Source organism: Salvelinus namaycush, chromosome 9 (assembly GCF_016432855.1).
Source record: "Salvelinus namaycush isolate Seneca chromosome 9, SaNama_1.0, whole genome shotgun sequence".
In the NCBI taxonomy this organism is placed as follows: Eukaryota; Metazoa; Chordata; class Actinopteri; order Salmoniformes; family Salmonidae; genus Salvelinus; species Salvelinus namaycush.
Genome location: NC_052315.1, coordinates 47,277,738 through 47,301,953, shown reverse-complemented (window position 1 = coordinate 47,301,953; position 24,216 = coordinate 47,277,738). Strand labels below are relative to the sequence as shown.

Here is a 24,216-nt window from a genome sequence, read left to right as displayed (position 1 = left end):
CCGACTTGCCAAAACTATAGTTTGTTAACAATACATTTGTGGAGTGGTTGGAAAACAAGTTTTAATGACTCCAACCTAAGTGTATGTAAACTTCCTACTTCAACTGTATCTCCCTGACATATTACATAATTTATGCAGCTTCATACAATGCATTTTTGGACTCACCTTGTTGTGTTGTGCTCACTTGAACAGGAAGGTGGCGCGGCGGACCTTCGTGGACACATTTTGTCACCAAACTTTGTCATAAGTCTGGCATTCTCTGGATTTATGGTGCTTTCATGACAACTGTGAACTCGGAAAAGAACAAGGTCGAATCGTGATGACGTCAGTGATCGTCAGGTTGGAGGTATTAGGTACATTTCATATTAACAAATGCAAATGGTCTAATTCAAAACCTAACTTAAATGAATTTAAACAATATGGCACTACTTGAACTAAAATGAAAAACAAAAAGGCTATTCAACTTGTATTTTTTATTTTACCTTTATTTAACTAGGCAAGTCAGTTAAGAACAAATTCTTATTTTCAATGACGGCCTAGGAACAGTGGGATAACTGCCTCGTTCAAAACTACAGATTTTTATGTTGTCAGCTCGGGGATTCGATCTTGCAGCCTTTCAGTTACTAGTCCAACAGTCTAACCACTAGGCTGCCTGCCGTATTATTAATGATTATGGGATTTCTAAACAAACACAATGAATCCTCTTGTAGCGATATGTTTCTTTTGTTGCACAGAATTTAACCTAAATTGTTTAAAAATAGCATCTTATTTCTTTGGCAACTCCTTGTTGAAAAACATGCCACTGCACACAGCACTGCCCCCTAGATTAGATACATATGCAATCAGTGGCATGGGAAAGGACAATCATTGATTGCATTTTCTACACAGTGGATGCATATTATTACTTTTTAAAATATAGTCTCAGATGAGATGCATCAAATCAGCACTAGATGGTACTGTAGTGTAAGTCAACATCCCTTTCATAACCACAAAATACTTTTTCTGGTTTTGGATACCATTCTTCTATGGTGTAATCAACACTTAATTCGCTTACAACTACAAGCATTGAGCAGAAGGTTAGGATTTTGCTTATAGGACTATGATCCTCTTTTCAAAGGGCTTCATAACACACAAATTAGTGGACACTCAATTGCCTTGACCTCTGGGGCAGATATTTAATATGTCACAGGAAATTGAGCAAATGTTATCAGAGCCAGTGAACCCTGCAATATTAAATCCTGCCAAATACTTTACATTTCAAAAGGACGTTTGCAAATAGAGGTTGTTCTGGCAATCATTAAAACTAAACAAATGAAGGACAGGAATCAATACAAAAAAATAAGGAAATGTAGAAACTAAACTCTTTATTATTCTAACACAGGTAAAAATAAGATATTTCTCAATGCTTTGGACATTCTATAACTCTACTGAACACCCTCATTTCAGATATAAAATATATTTTTGAGGTACACATTTTCACAGTCCGTACATTACTACTGGTTTGTGCTAATGTGCTAATTATAACCAGAGCCAATGTCACAAGGCAGTATAAATACACCATTTTTTTTACTTACACAATTTCACACATCACGCCATTGACATGGAGTGCCATACTGCCTCATAAAATAATCCCTTTCAACTATAAAAATATATAAATAAAATACATTACCTAAATACAGTATCATTTGCAAATGACTAATTTGCATACATAACAGTATCAGAACATAGAAAAGTGTGTCCATGGACCATATTAGCCATTACACCTTCCAAGTTTAACTTCTTGTAGCTCCCGGAATAAATAAGTGAAGTGATGAATGCTTGTGTAAACAGCAGTAAAATGTATTTCTAGCAGTCGGCTGGTGGGAGGAGCTATAGGAGGACAGGCTCACTGTAGATGCTGGAATTGAATGAAATCAAATATATGGAAACCACAAGTTAGACTCCGTTCCATCCCATCCATTATAATGAGCCCGTCCTCCTATAGCGCCGCCCACCAGCCTCCACTGATTTCTAGTGTTACAGCTGTGATTGTGAACCATTTTTATGTGATGAGTAACCTTGTCTGAGACCAGAAGACTTGTGCTAGCTAATGCCTAGGCTTTAGCTCAGTGAGCTAACGCAGTCTTGTGGCGTGCAAGGCTAAACACCCAAGTACATATTCTTTATCCCTTTACACTTGTGTGTATAAGGTAGTAGTTGTGGAATTGTTAGGTTAGATTACTCGTTGGTTATTACTGCATTGGTCGGAACTAGAAGCACAAGCATTTCGCTACACTCGCATTAACATCTGCTAACCATGTGTATGTGGCAAATAAAATTTGATTTGAAGTCGTTCACACTAGTAAAATGTCCGTTGCGAGTTAACCCTCTGCCTTTTGTTCCAGTGAGGAGAGGGGCGTGTAGTCATGGTCTGCGTCCTCCATGATAGACTGTAGTGCCTCCAGTCCCTCTACAGACACACACAGACTGCCCACCACCAAACTGCTGTCCTGCACATCCACAACTACACACTCAGAAAGAGAGACAAAGAGGGAGAGGAAGTAAAAGTAAAATAGAAGGAGCGAAAGAGAAAGAGTGATAGAGATGCACACATAAAAAGAGAGGGTTGGGGGTGAGAAAAAACACAAATGTTTTACTTCCTGTTGCACAAGTTGACATAAAGACACAGTTTTCTACACAATATACATACACAATACTCACTGTTCAGGCTGGTCTCAATCACGTCTTGCTGTTGCTCCAGGATGTCAGGGATCCTGAAGAAGGCCACGCCTACATCTTCACACTCTTTCTCCTGCTCCTCCTCCTCCGGTGGCTCGCTCACCACCGTGAACCTGATACTGGCCAATCACAACACACCAGAGGTCAGACAGGACCAATCACAGCAGGTTAGTGGTCAGGCAAGGTTAATATGTAATCTCTAGAACGGTGTGTACATTTCTAGATCTACACTGTCATTTCTAGAACCGTTCAGTCTACAACAGTCCTGTCCTCATCTTCTTACCTTCCATGACCAGCGACACCATAGAGAAGTACATAACTCATCACTATCTGGTCTAATCATTTAGGCTATTTTTTAGCTGACAGTAATGTTGCGTAATGTTAAAGGGAAATCCCAGCTACGCCTCCTTTTTTACTACCAGCATGCATGTACAAACACACACACACTCTTAAAAACTTCTTATGGCTGAGATCCCGTTAACGGGATCGACTTGACAACAGCCAGTGAAAGTGCAGGGCGCCAAATTCAAACAGAAATCTCATAATTAAAATTCCTCAAACATACAAGTATTTTACACCATTTTAAAGATAAACTTGTTGTTAATCCCACCACAGTGTCCGATTTCAAAAAGGCTTTACGACGAAAGCACACCATCTGATTATGTTAGGTCAGTACCTAGTCACAGAAAAACACAGCTATTTTTCCAGCCAAAGAGAGGAGTCACAAAAAGCAGAAAGAGATCAAATTAATCACTAACCTTTGATGATCTTCATCAGATGACACTCATAGGACTTCATGTTACACAATACATGTATGTTTTGTTCGATAAAGTTCATATTTATATCTTAGTTTACATTGGCGCGTTATGTTCAGTAATGTTTTGCCTCAAACATCTGGTGATTTTGCAGAGAGCCACATCAATTTACAGAAATTCTCATAATAAACATTGATAAAAGATACAAGTATTACACATGGAACTTTAGATAAACTTCTCCTTAATGCAACCGCTGTGTCAGATTTCAAAAAAGCTTTATGGAAAAAGCACACCATGCAATAATCTGAGTACAGCGCTCAGAGACCAAAACAAGCCATACAGATACCCGCCATGTTGTGGAGTCAACAGAAGTCAGAAATATCATTATAAATATTCACTTACCTTTGATGATCTTCATCAGATTGCACTCCCAGGAATCCCAGTTCCACAATAAATGTTTGTTTTGTTCGATAATGTCCATAATTTATGTCCAAATACCTCCTTTTTGTTCACGCGTTTAGTTCCAAAATCCAAATTGATGACGCGCAGGCCAGACGAAAAGTCAAAAAATTCCATTACAGTTCGTAGAAACATGTCAAACGATGTATAGAATCAATCTTTAGGATGTTTTTAACATAAATCTTCAATAATGTTTCAACCGGAGAATTCCTTTGTTTGTAGAAATGCGATGGAACGCAGCTAACTCTCACAAGGGCGCGCCTGAGTGAGCTCGTGGCACTCTGCCAGACACCTGACTCAATCATCTCTTATTCCCTCATCCTTCACAGTAGAAGCATCAAACAAGGTTCTAAAGACTGTTGACATCTAGTGGAAGCATTAGGAAGTGCAATATGTGTGCACTGTATATTGGAAGTGCACTGTATATTGGATAGGCAAACCTACAAACCTCAGATTTCCCACTTTCTGGTTGGATTTCTTCTCAGGTTTTTGCCTGCCATATGAGTTCTGTTATACTCACAGACATCATTCAAACAGTTTTAGAAACTTCAGAGTGTTTTCTATCCAAATCTACTAATAATATGCATATCTTAGCTTCTGGGCCTGAGTAGCAGGCAGTTTACTCTGGGCACCTTATTCATCCAAGCTACTCAATACTGCCCCCAGCCATAAGAAGTTTTAACAACCTTTTTCTTACCTTTCCATTTGGGGGTTGCGTCCCTCTAGTACCCCCCTTAGAATCTCCCGTCTGGACTTGTTGTTCTCCATGTCCACATGAATCACTGTCAGGAGAAACAAGGCATGGCTTACTGAATCACATCTGACACTCCAAGTACACACACATACAGACTCAATGGAGGAAACATTTCAGAGTTGCTCCATCAAGCCTGTCAGTTTCTCTTTAGCTACTTAATCTGTAGCTGAAATCCTACACTGGTAAGGCCTCAGTAAGACTGACAGTGTACATTGTATGAGTATTTGTTTGTGTATGTATGTATGTATGTATGTATGTATGTATGTATGTATGTATGTATGTATGTATGTATGTATGTATGTATGTATGTATGTATGTATATGTGTGTGTGTGTGTTTGAGAGAGTATATGTGTGTGTGTGTCAGTGGAGGCTGCTGAGGGGAGGACGACTCATAATAATGTCTGGAACGGAGCTAATGGAACGGCATCAAACACATGGTTTCCAGTAAGCCATGCCTTGTTTCTCCTGACAGTGATTCATAATAATGTCTGGAACGGCATCAAACACATGGTTTCCAGTAAGCCATGCCTTGTTTCTCCTGACAGTGATTCATAATAATGTCTGGAACGGCATCAAACACATGGTTTCCAGTAAGCCATGCCTTGTTTCTCCTGACAGTGATTCATAATAATGTCTGGAACGGCATCAAACACATGGTTTCCAGTAAGCCATGCCTTGTTTCTCCTGACAGTGATTCATAATAATGTCTGGAACGGCATCAAACACATGGTTTCCAGTAAGCCATGCCTTGTTTCTCCTGACAGTGATTCATAATAATGTCTGGAACGGCATCAAACACATGGTTTCCAGTAAGCCATGCCTTGTTTCTCCTGACAGTGATTCATAATAATGTCTGGAACGGCATCAAACACATGGTTTCCAGTAAGCCATGCCTTGTTTCTCCTGACAGTGATTCATAATAATGTCTGGAACGGCATCAAACACATGGTTTCCAGTAAGCCATGCCCTGTTTCTCCTGACAGTGATTCATAATAATGTCTGGAACGGCATCAAACACATGGTTTTTAATACCAATCCACCCATTCCGCTAGTCATTACCACAAATCCGTCCTCCCCAATTAAGGTGCCACCAACCTCCTGTGGTGTGTGTGTGTGTGTGTGTGTGTTCAGCATTTGTGAGTGTATTAGTGTGTGTAGGCGCTCTCTGGTATCCCTTACCATTGCTGTAGTTGTAGTGGCTGGTCTTACCCGGTGAGGGTTTGGGCAGGGACTGTGGCGTCTCTTCAGAGGGCATGTCCAACAGGGAGTACTCTACAAACAACCTGACCACACTCCCGTCTGCTGCTGCCCGCGACTCAGGCCTCAGGCTCAGAGACACGATCTCCACACGCACGCGCTCAGAAGGCTGCAGAGACAAACAGGACGCTGTCACGTAATAAGACTCGGTGACATAACGCCACTGGAATAAACAAGGGTGGATCATCATTTAGGCTTTACCCGCGGTGGGATTTTGGAAAGTCTATTGGCTAATATTCATGCTGTGGATCCCATTTACTAGGCTGAGGGGTCTATAGGAACACACAGTAGAATCTTAACCTACCAGGGCAGTAATGACTGAAGAATTCCAGATAGTCAATTACTGGAGATCATTTCTTATACCTCCTATGTTTGGAAGGGTCAGACATAATTGTACTGAAAAACATTACTAAAATAATGAGTCATCTAAAATAGCAAAGTCAATTGTACATTTACTTTAAAATAACATCCTTAGCAGATGTGAGAGGAATATGTAAGTAACTCACTTGCAGAACAATCTTTTTTTCTATCCATCAACAATAATAATGCAGCTAATATTGAACTGGATATCATATCTGTACAGTTCAAATCCACACCATTAATGATGAATGAATGCTTGTGTTTTGTGCTTTCAATAAAGAATCAATAATCCCATCTGACAAACTGGTTAAAGATGATCAATAGAAAACCTTGGCACAGTAAATATACTTACAGCACTAGTGGTTTGTCCAAACAATGGGGGTTGGCAACATAAGCAATACAAATAACTTAAAGCAAACTAGACTTGTTGGGTAAAACTTTTACTTGGATGCTGCTGTTAAATTCCCATGATATAAACACAACAAGCCCAATAACCTTGATGCAGTACTTTCTATCCAACTGTACTGTACTCCTATCCTCTATGGACTCTGAGAGTACAAGGCAAACGGGCTGGGTTCTTTCCTCTATGCCTGGTTCACCCACCTTCCGTCCCATGGAGGACTGGCCAGGAACAATGCAGTCATCACTGTCTGAGAGGATAGATTCACTCTGTTCCTCGTCCTCTGCCACAGGGGGCTCCTCCAAGTCTGGGGGAGGGGAGAGAGGGATAAAGAGAGGGGGAGAGAAGGAGAAAAAAGAGTCAGTCATAACCAAGAAGAGCATTTCAGGCTTGATGTGTTGCAGAAGGAAGCAAGGGGGGGGGGGGGGGGGGGGGTTATACTGAGCAATAGAGTAGGAGAGGATTCAGAAGTGTTGCTGTGAGCGTGTGTGTGTGTACACTGCATGCGTGTTTTGAAAGAAACTGGGGAGAATGATAACAGTTGACATGACATCACCTATTCTTATTGGCATTGACGTGTTGACAGCAAGTTTCATTGATGCAGGCTGAGTGATATGTACCACTGCTGAACAGTGAAGGGGGGGGGTCTCTCCCGTACTACTCAAGGTCAGCATTAACATTGATGGGCTCAGCTATCCCCAGCCTGAAGACTATTGGCAGCAGAACTCAAATATTTATGGGTTTTCTGGTGAAGAAACATGTCAACAAACAATAACATGGACTGTTTGCACTTGAAAGAGAATACAATAGTAAGTATTTGTTTCCTACGGATCCATAGGGGATTTGGTCCCGTGGGGCTCAGTTGGTAGAGCATGGCGCTTGCAACGGCAGGGTTGCAGGTTCGATTCCCACGGGGGACCAGGACAAAAATGCATGCACTGGATAAGAGCGTCTGCTAAATGACTAAAATGTAAATGTACATTTGGCTATTAAGGCTGAAGAGCCAGAGCTGACCTGCAGCCCTAACCCTATCCTAACTCAGACTAAAAAGTAGGTACTGTACACTAAAGTCATACTTAAGAGAGTTACAGTACAGGTTTGGGTTTTGTTTGTAAATTAGGCCTTGCTGGAAAATGATTCAGATTGATGCAAGAAGTAGAAAAATTGGTTGCAAATCTAAACAGAGTGTAGCAGCTGCACTCCAAAACACAAGACAGGGAGAGCAGGGAAAACAAACATATCCTTCCCAATTCCGATAGGACCTTGATACAAATTATTAGCATTATCATTGGACCAAGGAAACTGGTTGTTGATGTCAGTGAGGTGCTTACCTTCCATCTGTTCGAGAATCTCCTCGGAAATGTCTGATTCGTCTGAGGTAGACTGAGAGCTGGCTACGATCACTTGTCCCTCAGAGAAGTGAGACTCTTCCTCATCATCCTCTTCCTCTGTGGTGCTCTGAGGAGGCTCTGGTGCTACCTCTGACCCTGTGACCACCTGTGGAGCACATCACCGTTCTATGCATGTATCCCTTGCATAATCTCACAGTAGATAGTAACTCTAAATAAAGCTTAATCATCACATTGAATTGCCTCATTACAGGTCCAGTGTACAGCTGAAGTCGGAAGTTTACATACCCTTAGGTTGGAGTCATTAAAACTTGTTTTTCAACCACTCCACAAATTTCTTGTTAACAAACTACAGTTTTGGCAATTTGGTTAGGACATCTACTTTGCGCATGACACAAGTCATTTTTCCAACAATTGTTTACAGACAGATTACTTCACTTATAATTCACTGTATCACAATTCCAGTGGGTCAGAAGGTTACATACACTAAGATGACTGTGCCTTTAAACAGCTTGGAAAATTCCAGAAAATTAGGTCATGGCTTTAAAGGCTTCTGATAAATTATGTCAATTAGACTGAGTCAATTGGAGGTGTACCTGTGGATGTATTTCAAGGCCTACATTCAAACTCAGTGCCTCTTTGCTTGACATCATGGGAAAATCAAATAAAAACAGCCAAGACCTCATAAAAAAAAATGAAGACCTCCACAAGTCTGGTTCATCCTTGGGAGCAATTTCCAAACGCCTGAAGGTACCACGTTCATCTGTACAAACAATAGTACTCAAGTATAAACACCATGGGACCATGCAACCGTGGAAGGGGGAGACGCGTTCTGTCTCCTAGAGATGAACGTACTTTGGTGTGAAAAGTGCAAATCAATCCCAGAACAACAGCAAAGGACCTTGTGAAGATGCTGGAGGAAACAGGTACAAAAGTATCTATATCCACAGTAAAACAAGTCCTATATCGACATAACCTGAAAGGCCGCTCAGCAAGGAAGAAGCCACTGCTCCACAACCGCCAGAAAAAGCCAGACTACGGTTTGCAACTGCACATGGGGACAAAGATGGTACTTTTTGGAGAAATGTCCTCTGGTCTGATGAATCAAAAATAGAACTGTTTGGCTTAACGACCATCGTTATGTTTGGAGGAAAAAGGGAGATGCTTGCAAGCCGAAGAACACCATCCCAACCGTGAAGCACGGGGGTGGCAGCATCATGTTGTGGGGGTGCTTTGCTGCAGGAGGGACTGGTGCACTTCACAAAATAGATGGCATCATGAGGTAGGAAAATTATGTGGATATATTGAAGCAACATCTCAAGACATCAGTCAGGAAGTTAAAGCTTGGTCGCAAATGGGTCTTCCAAATGGACAATGACCCCAAGCATACTTCCAAAGTTGTGGCAAAATGGCTTAAGGGCAACAAAGTCAAGGTATTGGAGTGGCCATCACAAAGCCCTGACCTCAATCCTATAGAATATTTGTGGGCAGAACTGAAAAAGCGTGTGCGAGCAAGGAGGCCTACAAACCTGACTCAGTTACACCAGCTCTGTCAGGAGGAATGGGACAAAATTCACCCAACTTATTGTGGGAAGCTTGTGGAATGCTACCCGAAACATTTGACCCAGGTTAAACAATTTAAAGGCAATGCTACCAAATACTAATTGAGTGTATGTAAACTTCTGACCCACTGGGAATGTGATGAAAGAAATAAAAGCTGAAATAAATAATTCTCTCTACTATTATTCTGACATTTCACATTCTTAAAATAAAGTGGTAATCCTAACTGACATAAAACAGGTCATTTTTACTAGGATTAAATGTCAGGAATTGTGAAAAACTGAGTTTAAATGTATTTGGCTAAGGTGTATGTAAACTTACGACTTCAACTGTATATACACACACAAGCTAAAATTACAACTATAACATGAAGCAAAATAACCCCATAGTCACCAAACTAGAGGTCGACCGATTAATCGGAATGGCCGATTAATTGGGGCCGATTTCAAGTTTTCATAATCGGAAATCGGTAATTTTGGACGCCGATTTTATTTATACATTTATTTAACTCGGCAAGTCAGTTAAGAACACATTCTTATTTTCAATGACGGCCTAGGAAAGGTGGGTTAACTGCCTTGTTCAGGGGTAGAACGACATATTTTTACCTTGTCAGCTCAGGGATTCAATCTTGCAACCTTACGGTTAACTAGTCCAATGCTCTAACCACCTACCTCACGAGGAGCCCGCCTGTTACGCGAATGCAGTAAGAAGCCAAGGTAAGTTGCTAGCTAGCATTAAACTTATCTTATAAAAAACAATCAATCAATAATAATCACTAGTTAAAACTACACATGGTTGATGATATTACTAGTTTATCTAGCGTGTCCTGCGTTGCATATAATCGATGCAGTGCGCATTCGCGAAAAAGGACTGTCGTTGCTCCAACGTGTACCTAACCATAAACATCAATGCCTTTCTTAAAATCAATACACAGAAGTATATATTTTTAAACCTGCATATTTAGCTAAAAGAAATAGAGGTTAGCAGGAAATATTAACCAGGTCAAATTGTGTCACTTCTCTTGCGTTCATTGCACGCAGAGTCAGGGTATATGCAACAGTTTGGGCCGCCTGGCTCATTGCAAACTAATTTGCCAGAATTTTACGTAATTATGACATAACATTGAAGGTTGTGCAATGTAACAGGAATATATAGACTGATGGATGCCACCCGTTAGATAAAATACAGAACGGTTCCATATTTCACTGAAAGAATAAATGTTTTGTTTTTGAGATGATAGTTTCCGGATTTGACCATATTAATGACCTAAGGCTCGTATTTCTGTGTGTTATTATGTTATAATTAAGTCTATGATTTGATAGAGCAGTCTGACTGAGCGGTGGTAGGCAGCAGCAGGCTCGTAAGCATTCATTCAAACAGCACTTTCATGCGTTTGCTAGCAGCTATTGCGCTGTTTATGACTTCAAGCCTATCAACTCCCGAGATTAGGCTGGTGTAACCGATGTGAAATGGCTAGCTAGTTAGCGGGGTGCGCGCTAATAGCGTTTCAAACGTCACTCGCTCTGAGACTTGGAGTAGTTGTTCCCCTTGCTCTGCATGGGTAACGCTGCTTCGAGGGTGGCTGTTGTCGATGTGTTCCTGGTTCGAGCCCAGGTAGCGGCGAGGAGAGGGATGGAAGCTATACTGTTACACTGGCAATACTAAAGTGCCTATAAGAACATCCAATAGTCAAAGGTATATGAAATACAAACCGTATAGAGAAATAGTCCTATAATTCCTATAATAACTACAACCTAAAACTTCTTACCTGGGAATATTGAAGACTCATGTTAAAAGGAACCACCAGCTTTCATATGCTCTCATGTTCTGAGCAAGGAACTTAAACATTCGTTTTCTTACATGGCACATATTGCACTTTTACTTTCTTCTCCAACACTTTGTTTTTGCATTATTTAAACCAAATTGAACATGTTTCATTATTTATTTGAGGCTAAATTGATTTTATTGATGTATTATATTAAGTTAAAATAAGTGTTCATTCAGTATTGTTATAATTGTCATTATTACAAATAATTTTGTTATTATTATTATTTATTTTTTAAATCAGCCGATTAATCGGTATCGGCTTTTTTGGTCCTCCAATAATCGGTATCGGCGTTGAAAAATCATAATCGGTCGACCTCTACACCAAACCCCAGAAAAGGTATGTGTTTAATATAACATATAACTCAGAGACAGAGACATAAAGTACCTTTGTTAGGGGCGGTAACTTTGAGACTTCCCTTTTCTCTGTTCCAGGCAAAATAGAGGGACATGAAACATTTTCAGCTTCTTGATTTTCGGGTGCTGTGACATCCACGAATGAGACTTTTTTGCTTGCCGTTTTTTCTTTCACCAAGGTCCGTAGTCTAGGTTTTGGTAACGGTATCTCGGGAGACAAGAATCAAACACAATTTCATGACAAATCAAGAACCAAATTGCCTTTCAAAAGGTACATTGTAGTAAATACTATTTCTGTACTGGAAGCCACCTCAAAATCTATCAAACCATCCCAGACCAAGCTAACATTACCCTCATAGTACCTGTACTTACCTCAGATGCAGTGGAAGTAGTAGGAAGAGGAAGAAGAGCTTTGGCCCTTTTCTCTTCCTTCACCACCATCCTCAACTCCTCTTTCTTCCCCTCCCTCTCCTCCTCCTCTTCCCTCTTTTCCTCCACTTCCACCTTCTTCTCCTCTACCTTTCGTGTTGTTAGCTTCACTGGTCTCTCTTTGGGTACAAACTTGGCCTGCTCAACTGTCATGGTAGAGCCAGGAGGGGGCAGGTAGGTGAACTTCCACTTCAGCGTCACATCAATATGGCCACTGGGGAGGCCGGACGGGTCAGTCAGCTCAAATGTACCTGAGATGTGGACACACAGAGGGCATGTCGATGGTTGGAGTGGCCCAACTGGTCCCACTCAAACAAAAAGAGTCGTGTGTGACTAAGATTCAATAAAATAGGCAAAACATGGAAGTAATGTACGCAGTTTGAAGAGACAGATAAAAGTATCCATACAAACACACTCAAAGTCAATAATTACCAGTATAGTTGCTCTAACTAACCACCCTGACTAACTACCAAACTAACCAGTGATGGCCTTGTCGTGGGCCAGAGACAGGAGGGGCACCCTGGCCTTGCCCAGGTACATCTCACTCTGGGTATCGTGGTCATCGAACACGTAGAGCAGCAGAGCCCCTGCCTTCAGGTAGCTGTCCAGCTCTGCCTCCATGGCCACTGGGAAGGACATGTTGTCCTCAAACTGAGGCTCGCTGCAGTCGCCCACGATGCAGGTGTCGTGGTCAGGGAAGTCATAGAACTGGTAGACCACGTAGGGGCTGGGTGGGTGGGCATGGCGGGATGTCAGGTTGCTGCAGCATCGGACGGTGACGTTGAGCTCATTCAGGTTCATGCCTCCGTCGGCTGACACTGAATTGGGGGTTAGGGTTGAGGTTGAAACCTGAGGGATTATAGAAAAACAGAGTGGGGTTAGTAAGGATTTACGGGCCAAATAGGAAATAAGTATTTTAACAAAAGTTTTGTGAAATTGAAGCACCAACATTGAAGCACCAAAATAGGGTAGACATTACATTTTTCTAGTTCTGTGTTGTGGTATGGTTATGAATCTTGTTTAACCCGGAACTAAAATCTCATAGAATTTGGTCAGATTAAGTTCTGGGTTCAAGCACCGGAAATACTGCTGCTGGTTATGCGATGCATCCAAAAGTATGTAGACACCTACTCGTCGAACATCTTATTCTAAAATCATGGCCATTAATATTAAGTTGGTCCCCCTTTTCCTGTTATAACAGCCTCCACTCTTCCGCGAAGGCTTTCCACTAGATGTTGGAACATTGCTGCGGGGACTGGCTTCCATTCTTTCACAAGAGCATTAGTGAGGTCAGGCACTGATGTTGGGCGATTAGGCCTGGCTCGATGGGGTTGAGGTCAAGGCTCTGTGCAGGCCAGTCAAGTTCTTCCACATCAATCTTGACAAACCATTTCTGTATGAACCTTGCTTTGTGCACAGGGGCATTGTCATGCTGAAACAGGAAAGCACAGGATTGTCTAGAATGTCATTCTATGCTGTAGCAAAGATTTCCCTTCACTGGAACTAAGGGACCTAGCCCCGAACCATGAAAAACAGCCCCAGACCATTATTCCTTCTCCACCAAACTTTACAGTTGCCACAATGCATTGGGACAGGTAGCATTTTCCTGGCTTCCGCCAAACCTAGATTAGTCCGTAGGACTGTCAGATGGTGAAGCGTGATTCATCACTCCAGAGAACGCGTTTCCACTGCACAAGAGTCCAATGGCGGTGAGCTTTACACCTCTCCAGCCGACGTTTGGCATCGCACATGGTGATCTTAGGCTTATGTACGGCTGCTCGACCATGGAAACCCATTTAATGAAGCTATACCGATGAACAGATCTTGTGCTGACGTTACTTCCAGAGGCAGTTTGGAACTTGGGAGTGAGTGTTGCAACCGAGTACAGATGATTTTTAAGCGCTTCAGCCCTCGGTGGTCCTGTTCTGTGAGCTTGTGTGGTCTACCACTTCGCGACTGAGTCGATATAGCGCCTAGACATTTCCACTTCACAATAACAGCACTTTCAATTGACCAGGGCAGCTCTAGCAGGGTAGAAATTTGACGAACTGACTTGTTGGAAAGGTGTCATCCTATGACGGTGCCACGTTGAAAGTCACTGAGCTCTTCAGTAAGGAAATTCTACTGCCAATGTTTGTCTATGGAGATTGCATGGCTGTGTGCTCGATTTTATACACCTGTCAGCAACGGGTGTGGCTGAAATAGCCTAGTCTTGTCATTTGAAGGGATGTCCACATACTTTTGACATATAGTGCATGTATGGTACCATTTTTTACGTAGTCTGTCCAAGAAAGATTAGTTTGGTTACATTGTCCACTAGCTACCTGCTGTTCCGCATTGAAAGCAGAGCTGAGGTAGCCCAGGGCTTTCACTCTCTCCTTGTACAGCCGGATGGCCTGCTCCATGGGCACCCGCAGCCTCACCCAGTACTCCACAGAGCCAAACGACTGCACCTCGCCAGCCACACCTGAGGAGCAGAAAAGAGAAAGCAGAGTTATTGTAGGCACTGGATATGCAGTAGATACCTGAGAATCTGAGTTACATACCCTGGTAGAAAGAAGTCCATATTAAAACCCCTCCACTCACCAACCAGCTGTACGGTCCCATGGGCTTTGCTGTCGTTCTCCAGGAGCTGCGACAGCCTGAGCTGCCCCACAGCCACTGTCGTAAAATCCATGCCCCGGGCCAGCTGCAGCTCCAGCGTCACCGAACCCGTGTGGAGGTACTGCAGGAATAGGTCGTCCACCCTCACCACGTACTGCGACGTGAAGCCGTATGCCGGCCGGGCTCCCCTGACGACGGGTGTAGCCTGCAGCTCGAAATCGTAGAAGGCGTAGGTGCAGAAGGTGGAGGGCTCGCGGTCGCTCAGTGTCTCCAGGGCAACTGGGGTGAGGGTTGCCATGCCGATGTGGATTTCCAGAAGGTTCTCTCCACGCTCTAGGTGTACGGTCTCGTCGAACTCGTCGGCCACGTCGTCGTCGGTAACCTCGGGTTTGAAAACGTGTGATTTGGTGCCATAGGCAATGTCTTTCAGTTGGGCTGCGGGGTGAACGGAGAGAGTACAGTACAACAAGGAAATCAGTTAAAATGACAATAAAGACAAAACCAGACACGACCAAACACCACAAAACTAGACATAACAATAAAATCACCACAACACACAGTAATCGTGACAGAATAAATACACACCCTCTAGTTTCTTGATCTTGGCAGCCCTCATGTCCAGCAGCTGGGCAAGGCGTTCCAACTTTAGCTCGTACTGCAGTTTGGAGTCATCCATCTTACGTGTCACCGCTTCAACTTCCGCCTGAGACACAAGAATACGATGTAACTTTAAAAAAGTGAAATACTACGAATTAAGACCATTTCTAAAGTATGTGTCATGTAAGACACCATTCAATTGTCCTTGTTGCAAATGTTATGGAATATCTAGTTATTTTCCTAAGTGTAGTCCAAGTGATTCATGCTGTGTATAACCACGTACCTGGTAGTCCTTGTTGATCTTGTGCTGGACTATGAGCATGTTCCTGGTCTTCTCCAGCTCATGGATGGTCTCAGCGTGCGTGGCCTGCAGCTCCCTCATGGAGTGCTCCGTGTCGCTACGCACCTCCTCCTCCACCTGCTCCAGGAAGCCCAGCTCACCACTCCTCTGGGACTTACGCACCTGAGGGAGGGAAGAATGGTTGTCACTAGTTACCACAGCAACAAATTCATAATTTTGTCTAAACCCCACCTATTGCTATAATTTACAATTATTATAAACCTAACCCTAACCTGATCCCTAACATTGACCACACTGCTAACCTTATGACTAACCTTAAATTAAAACCAAAAGAGGTATTTTTTGTTTTCATACATTTTTACAATATAGACAATTTTTACTTTGCAGCTGTGGTAACTAGTGACAAACGGGAAAGGTGTTCATTTCAGTGTAAACTGTAATGCACGGTGCCCCCTTGTGGATGGGAGTATTAACATATGGTGATGCTGCATATGGTCAAAGTGGACCTTACAGTAGGGGCTGCCCAACCCTCTTCCTGGAGACCTAGGGTTTTCAGTGTGGGTTTTCAGTCCAACCCTAATTTAACACACCTGATTCTACTAATTAGCTGCTCAACAAGACCTTAACTAGCTGAATCAGATATGCTAAATTAGGGTTGGACTGAAAACCTACAGGACAGTAGATCTCCAGGAAGAGGGTTGGGCAGCCCTGCCTTAGAGCATGATTTCAGGTAGAGATAAGAGACCGATCTGGCCATGTACTCTAATCGCCACCCGGCACAGCCAGAAGAGGACTGGCCACCCCTCAGAGCCTGGTTCCCCTCTAGGTTTCTTCCTAGGTTTCTGCCTTTCTAGGGAGATTTTCCTAGCCACCTTGCTACTACTATCTGCATTGCTTGTTGTTTGGGGTTTTAGGCTGTGTTTCTGTATAAGTACTTTGTGACATCTACTGATGTAAAAAAGGCTTTCTAAATACATTTGATTTGAGGTAAAATGACCAATTACCTTGATTAGCATCAGTGCCTCACTGAGCTCTGCCACATCGACCTCACTCTCCTGGAAGAGAAAAAACACGAACGCACATCTATAACCACATTGGTCGAGGTACACACATTAAAAAACACATTCATTTATATATGGAGTGAGAACCGGCTCCTGTACCTTGGTGTAAAACTTTATTCGATCCCTTATTTCATCTAACTGCTGCTTTTGTTCCAGGAACCGAAGCTGAATGTCTTCCTTATCTTGGCTCAATTTTTCGTTCATATCTAAAAGAGTAACACAATTAAAACATTTCAATGTAAAATGTTTCTGAATGGACACAAAACGTTCTGGTCGACAGTTACCTCTTTCAACCTTGATCTTGTCCAGAATCTCGTTTTTGTCTGTCAGGTCCGACTTCAGTGCCAACTCTAGCTGGGCTATCTGTAGTTTCAGCTGCTGCTCCCGCGTCCTAAATTTCTGATCCTGGCTTACATCGAAAGCACTGGGAACACAAAACCATATGTCATACTCACAAAATGATCGTACAGAGAAGAGTTTTTCAATATAGGATTTCAACACACAAAGCAACGTACAAACGTGGTGTCCAATCCCTCACCTGTTCACCAGTTTATCACAGTTCTCCTTCAGCAACACCCTCTCCTTCTCCAGGTCAAAGATTTGCTCCTGCAACTGTGTTTCATTAAAAAGAGGATCGTTTATTAGCCAAAGAGTTTAGCCAAGGGTTTCCCTACAATGTTATGAGATTGTTTCAATCTCATCAAATTGCTCTCGATAAGAGAGCCTGCTAAATGACTAAACCATAAGGCCCATTTTCCCCAGACAGATTAAGCTTAGTCCAGGACTATAAAGCACGCTCAATGGAGAATCTCCATTGAAAGTGCTTTTTTTAGTTGAGGACTTGGCTCAATCTGGGTCTGGGAAACCAGCCCCAAATGTATCGGAAGGTTACCTCCTCTGTCCTTCTCTTTGAGAATGAGTTGGCCTGTAGTTGGCTCTCCAGGCCCAGACTCCTCAGTCGCTCGTCTTTCAGCTGGCCCATTAACTCATCCACCTTGGCCATCACAGCTTCGTGACTGGCCTTCAGGGTCCTCTGACTCTGCAATCACAACACGGTGGTCATTACCATGGTGACTGGGTTTGAATAGTATGTGATTGAAAGAACAAGATATTTGAAGTTTCCATGTCGACTATTGATTAGAATGTGCGGTGGAGACCAAAAAATATTCTGAATCCCATTTATTTCTATCAGCTCAAATATTTTATTAAAACCTCAATCTGGTGCAGTACTAATGCCACCTGCATTTCCCAAATAATCCACACTGGACATTGCTAGAGCATTGCTAATGAACTAGTGTCTCCTGGAACTTGCAGTTGTATTTTACCTCTTGGAGTTGTAGGAATCGTCCCTCGAGCACAGTGAACGCGTTGCCCTTCTCAACAAGCTGCTTCTGCAACCTGATCATCTCCACGTTGTCCTTGATAGTAGATCTGGAGACACCACAACACAGAGGCATGGTTTTGATCACTATTCCCCATATAGTGTGTGTGTGTGTGTGTACGCCGTTACTGAAAAACAACTGGAGATATACAGGTACGTGAACACTACCACTTATTGCGGATGTGAATCTCCACCAAAAACAAAATCAATCAAAAGTTGAAACTTATGTGCTCAATGCAGTTGATTGAGGAGTGTGTTGTTAGGATGCAGAGTAGCTACTTCTGCACGGTGTGCTACCTCTGCCCAGTGGTCTGCTGCTCTCGCAGGTGAAGGAGCGACTCCTCAAATTTTCTCTCCTTCCTCCTCAGCTGGTCCCTCAGCAGCTCTGCAGCTCTGTCCATCTCCTCTATGTGAGACCGTTGACTCTCAATCACATTCTCACTGACAAAGATTCAGATTAGTTTTATTAGAATGAATGACAAGGCTACTGTTGCTCAAGCAAAGTGAGAATGACAATAATAACAGTAAAAAATATTAAATATACAGGTAGCTGCCAAAATAATGGAACCATTTGAGTAAATGAGGGATAAGGTATGACGAGCTATATTGAAAGCAGGTGTTTCCAACACAGGTGTGGTTCCTGAGTTGTTTAAGTAATTAACATCCCATCATGCTCAGGGTTATGTATAAAATTTCTGGGTTATGTATAAAATTGCTGGGCAGGCCATTATTTTGTCTACCAAGGTTATAAACCCAAAGGATGACAATGACCATATCCACAGGTCACAAGTAGTCACTGAATGGTTTGATGAAAACGATGTAAACCATATGCCATGGCCATCGAAGTTACCAGATCTCAACCCAATTGAACACTTATGGGAGATGCTGGAGCTGTGCCTGAGACAGCGTTTTCCACCACTAATAACAAAATACCAAATTATGATATTTCTCTTGGATAAATGGTGTCGCATTCCTCCAATAGAGTTCCAGACACTTGTAGAATCTATGCCAAGGTGCATTGACGCGGTTCTGGCTCGTGGTGGCCAACGCCCTATTAAGACATTACGTTGGTGTTTCCTTTATTTTGGCAGTTACCTGCCTCCTGGGCTTTTCACGCAGGACAGTGTCTATCTAGGGTTTACCGAGAATGGTAAGACAAAAAATATATACAACATCCAATCAGCGGCAGTCCTGTGGGCGAAAACAGCTCGTTGATGAGAGGTCGAAGGAGAATGGCAAGAATCATGCAAACTAACATGATTCCATATGTGTTACTTCATATTTTTGATGTCTTCACTATTATTCTACAATGTAGAAAACAGTAAAAATAAAGAAAAACCCTAGAATGAGTAGGTGTGTCCAAACTTTTGACTGGTACTGTACATTGTTTTAATATATTTATTTGTTAGGGACAGATACAATGATTTAATGTTTTAATTGTATATTTCCCTAACAGATTGTACTATTATTATCTACTTATCTATTATTAACTCTATTCCCTAAAACTCTTATAAACCATCTAATAATAACAACAAGTCAGTGTCGTAACAGTTTTACAGTGAACAAAAATATAAAACGCAACATGCAACAATTTCAAAGATTTTACTGAGTTACAGTTCATAAAAGGAAATCATTTAATTAAAATAAGGGCTGTGTTTCATGTAGGCTTACCCTGATAACCATGTACATCTCTCTAGGACAAGGTGACTTTTATCAAATGTTGGAAAAACAATTGGGACCATTGTCCTGTTTGACTGCTAGATTTTATGACACCACTGTGGGGCTCTATTATAATTTATACAACGGGTGAGTCTATTCCTGAATGCTGATTGGTTAAAACCGCATTCCAGTCTGTGTCTATTCCACAAGTTACCACCGGCTAAATCTATGATGTTAAAATGCCTATTTACTCTGTTCCATCTGACTGCGCAATCCACTGTCTCATTAGCCCAGCCAAGCAATTTATAAACTTGATCTCCACTATAAAAAGCATCTAGACATTATCTCACATTTCTTTGAGACTAACATTTAGTTTTCAACAGTGGAGATTTGTATAAACCTTGCTGCCTGTCTCTCATGTAATTTGCAACATTGTTTCAATATTCAAATTTGATCTCCATGTGTCCCATAGTAATGAACGTGTCAGGAGTCGGGACGAGACAGCCAGGCGGTGTTTCTCAGCCAGTTGAACTCGTGAATCAGCTGGCATAATTTTTATGAATATATACATAGAAATGTAAATTGAAAAAAAGTCAAACGAAATTAAGTGCAGCTAGTTTGCAGTCTTTCCACCTTCAGTTTGAAGTGATTATGTTAGCTGTGTTGTTGGCTAGCTCCTCTGAACAACAGTGCCCTGACATTTTCTATGCCAAATGAAATCATGCCTCATTAGCTCATTGTTATGGATGTGTCCAAATAAATGTCACTAGAAAACAGCTTAAACAAATGCAAATGCAGCTACTGTTGTTATTTGGGCTGCACTTTTTGATGTGACTGTAAGTTAGCCGTAGTTGGCTAGCTAGCAAGCAAGGGATAAGAATTTTGCCAGCCAGTATGGCAATGGAACATTTAGAACGAACGACTGTATCCATAGATACAGAACAAAAAGACTGAACGACTGGGTCTGGCAACCGAACTGATAGAACGAACGACTAGCCGGCTTGGGTAGCAACCCTAGATTTGTGTGGGGACTATATATTGTGGAAGGATGAAATAGTATTAATAAATTCATCAAAATAACATTTTTTATGAAAATGTCAATAATTATTTGAATATGTTGGTAAAAGTGAAAATGCCCCCGAAGCCAGTTTTTAGAATATATTGCTATGGTTTGCCGGCCCTAGACTTCGTCTCGACCCTAACAACACCTGTGCCAATATATCCTCTAAACACCGGCTTCTTGCGCATTATCACTTAAATAGATATAATGAAATATATTAATAAAATGAATTTAAAAAATACAAACGAGAGGGAAGGGGAGAGAGAGATGGAGAGAGACAGAAAAAGACTGAGTGAAAGAGAGACAGATAGATCGAGAGGGATGATAGAGAGAGAAAGAGAAAAAGAGAGAGAGCATTGCAATGATGGAGGGGATGTTGCTAATATGGTGCAAAAAGTACAGTCCCCCACAGTCTAGCTAGCTGATAAAAACAGTACATACAGGTTGCGGATCTCAGCTCTGGCATCGTCCAGCAAACTGTGTCCGTATCTGGGCAGCAGACCCTGAGGGGCCCTGCCACTCATCTCTACCTCCACACTTCTAGGGCCTGGGAGACACAAACAGACACAAAAGTTAAGGCTAACAGAAAACTCGCTCCAAAATTTGAAAATGAGGCTAAAGCCATATTGCTTTTCTATTCAATCTACGCCTAGGGAGTAAAGACTAGGAGTTCATTTGGGATTCAGTGTCAGAGTATAAAAGAGCTGCAGTAAAATGTCAAAGGTCACCTCTGGGGGCAGCAGGGGGTAGCTGAGCCAGGCTGAACGTGTCCTCCCTCAGTTTCCGCAGGCCTGTATTGACTCGTGATTGGACATGGCCATAGGGGGTAGGCCGTTTGCTCTGCGTCTGCAGCTGCTGTTTGGCGGCCAACAGGCGCTGCTTCAGGCCCTCATTCTGCATCTGCAGCTCCTGGACCTAGAATTGAATTACACTCTATTTTGGGTTGCAAATAAAGAAAACGTACATCGACAAGATGCGCATTTGAAATCCCAGAGGGTGACATAAAAGCATTCATGAAAACACTAGCATTCATGAAAACAATGTCCCAAATGGCACCCTATTCCCTACACTACTTTTGACCAGAGCCCTTGTAAAAACTAGTGCACTATATAGGGAATAAGGGTGCAATTTTGGACGCATCCACTTATTTCCAAAGTGGTCCACCTTCTCCTGCAGCTCTTCCATCATCTCCTCCAGCTCCACGTCCCGGCCCCCTGGACGCACCCCACCTGCAGCCACTTGTTCCACACGCCGACGGTCCTTCACCAAGCGCACCAGCTTGGTGGCCATCCTGCGAAAAGCCAAGAGAAGTTGGAAGTTCAATAGAATGGGAGCAGATGTAAGGGTCAGAAATCCACATGAAGAGTTGTTGAACTCTAAGGTTTGATACTGTAGGGGTATGCATTGAGGTTGAAACCTTAGCTAAATGTGTGTGCGTGTGTTGCGTGTGTGTGCATACATCCAGGTGCAGTTCCCACCTCTTGATTTTGTCCTCCTGTTTGTGTGTGTGTTGTTTGAGGAGCAGGTTTTCCTCATGGAGCCGTAGGAACCTGTCCTCCAGCTCCTCCCTGCTCACCCGCAAGATTGCCTGCCTCGCCCGGGCATTCTGGGCTACCAGCATCTCTGCAAACAGAACCAGGAAGTTACCACCAGTTTAGTCCCAATTGTTAAGGTCCATAGGGTAGAGTAAAGTAAACTAAAGTCAAGTAATGGCATTAATAACCTGATAATCCCACTCCAACCTTAGTGAGGTTTAGGGTGATGTCTTTAACGGGCACATCTGCTGCAGTCTCGTCAGCAAACGTTGACATGGTTCAATCTGGAAACAAAAGGTTGAGACATTACAGCTATCCATCAATGAAAGACAACTAACAGGACACAGCCTCCTGTGGCTTGTTTTAGCTAGGAAGGTCAGATGAAAACCATGCAACTAACTAGTACTAACTAGTTGCTATCAATGACTAGAATAGGCGTACATCTTACTATTGTTCTACTACCTTAGCTAAATGTTTCTTTCTAGGTCAAAATAGCTCACAAATAGGCTAACTAGGTTCGTTTGGCTACATACGTACAAAAACAAGCGGCTCGTCTGAAGCCAAGTCTCAATGAACTAGCTAACGTACGTTTTAGAGTGGAAAGGCAAGCTAACAAGTTAGCTATCGTCCAGTTTAAAAGTGTCTATCCAATAGTAAAGCATGCATGCATAATGTTCACAATTAACTATTAATTTCCTACACATTTGTTACCGTTTCACATAAACACTTCACTCCTCAGCGACTGTTGCTAACAAACAATCGACTTCCTGTTCCCATGTGCGCATGCGTTTCAAAAGAATCATGGGATACGTAGTTTCAGGAGAAGAGCAGTAGTCAGAAAAGACTGAGCATTCCATAATATTATGTACAGTGAGTCAGTATCTAAAAGGTATTTGGTGCAGTAACCTACTTTGCAATGCTGATAGGCATTATTTCAGTAAATGTTCCTATGCACTGTGTCTTTTACACTGTCTCTTTTCATGACCATGTTGACAAGCCTTAATCTAGCCCAAGATGGAGTTTACTGTTAGCCTTAAGGTCCAAGGACCAAAACAGCCAAATACTCCATCTAAACGTGAATCGATTCTCAATTGCGATGCGGCTATAGAAACATAAAGATCCTAGACTTTCATATCACATCAAAATAATTCACAAATACAAAATATAAAATTACTGTACAATGTTTTAACCGGCTTTATCACACAGTTGCAGCCGAGAGTATTTTTCAGTGACGCCACGTTTCTGGCGATGGGGTTCCAGCTGCTGCGACATCATCTCAGAGTAGTCATCCCTCGGGGTCTCTATGCTGCCACCTACTGCTATGTCCTCAGTACAGCGCATCTCTCGGGAAAAGTGTAGGTTTCGAAAAGAGTGGACGTTTCAAAATGAACCATATGGAGAAGTGGGGGTTTCGACACGTTTCACTCAATATGTCGTTTGGGTTATCGGACATTAGTAATGGTATGCAGAGATGACAGTGAGGCATTTCATTTATGCAAAAAAAGTATATTCACTGACTAAGCTGTTTCTTTAAATGTTACCTACAGGTAGTATGTATGTAACATTACATTTCTCGTAAATGCTAGCCAACGTTACATTTACGTAATTTAACAGACGTACAGTGGTGAGTGCATACATTTGAATACTTTTTTCATAATTGGTCCCTCGTGGGAATCGAACTCCCCAACACTGGCGCCATGCGCCTCCAAAATACTCTATCACCTGAGCTACACAGGACTAGCTACCTTAAAACAAATTGGGCCATTAATGTATTATTTATTATTGAATAATAATA

The 24,216-nt window shown here is 42.2% G+C and overlaps 1 protein-coding gene across 1 annotated transcript; it reads right to left on the bottom strand.

Annotated features, from left to right (window-relative positions):
• Nucleotides 1-1,347: 1,347 nt before the first annotated feature.
• On the bottom strand, nucleotides 1,348-23,194 carry LOC120054143 (protein fantom-like). Its single transcript, XM_039001563.1, has 26 exons — nucleotides 23,133-23,194; nucleotides 22,610-22,705; nucleotides 22,365-22,509; nucleotides 22,051-22,177; nucleotides 21,615-21,801; nucleotides 21,328-21,433; nucleotides 18,465-18,608; nucleotides 18,112-18,217; nucleotides 17,679-17,825; nucleotides 17,325-17,398; nucleotides 17,071-17,210; nucleotides 16,886-16,992; nucleotides 16,730-16,780; nucleotides 15,708-15,887; nucleotides 15,413-15,530; nucleotides 14,810-15,262; nucleotides 14,548-14,690; nucleotides 12,703-13,072; nucleotides 12,167-12,474; nucleotides 11,826-12,002; nucleotides 8,036-8,201; nucleotides 6,908-7,011; nucleotides 5,867-6,053; nucleotides 4,630-4,714; nucleotides 2,701-2,837; nucleotides 1,348-2,503 (listed from the first exon to the last, which is right to left on the bottom strand). The coding sequence occupies exons 2-26, from the start codon at nucleotides 22,695-22,697 to the stop codon at nucleotides 2,361-2,363; spliced, it is 3,993 nt and encodes a 1,330-aa protein (XP_038857491.1). The 5' UTR covers nucleotides 22,698-22,705; nucleotides 23,133-23,194; the 3' UTR covers nucleotides 1,348-2,360.
• Nucleotides 23,195-24,216: the final 1,022 nt, after the last annotated feature.

What these genes read in the sequence shown, in the direction of transcription:
- LOC120054143 (XM_039001563.1), bottom strand. Translation starts at nt 22,697, where the DNA reads ATGTCAACGTTTGCTGACGAGACTGCAGCAGATGTGCCCGTTAAAGAC. An exon ending in ACCCCCTGCTGCCCCCAGAG is followed by an intron (nt 21,434 to 21,614) that starts GTGACCTTTGAC and finishes TGTGTCTCCCAG; the next exon opens with GCCCTAGAAGTGTGGAGGTA. An exon ending in AGAGCTGAGATCCGCAACCT is followed by an intron (nt 18,609 to 21,327) that starts GTATGTACTGTT and finishes AATCTTTGTCAG; the next exon opens with TGAGAATGTGATTGAGAGTC.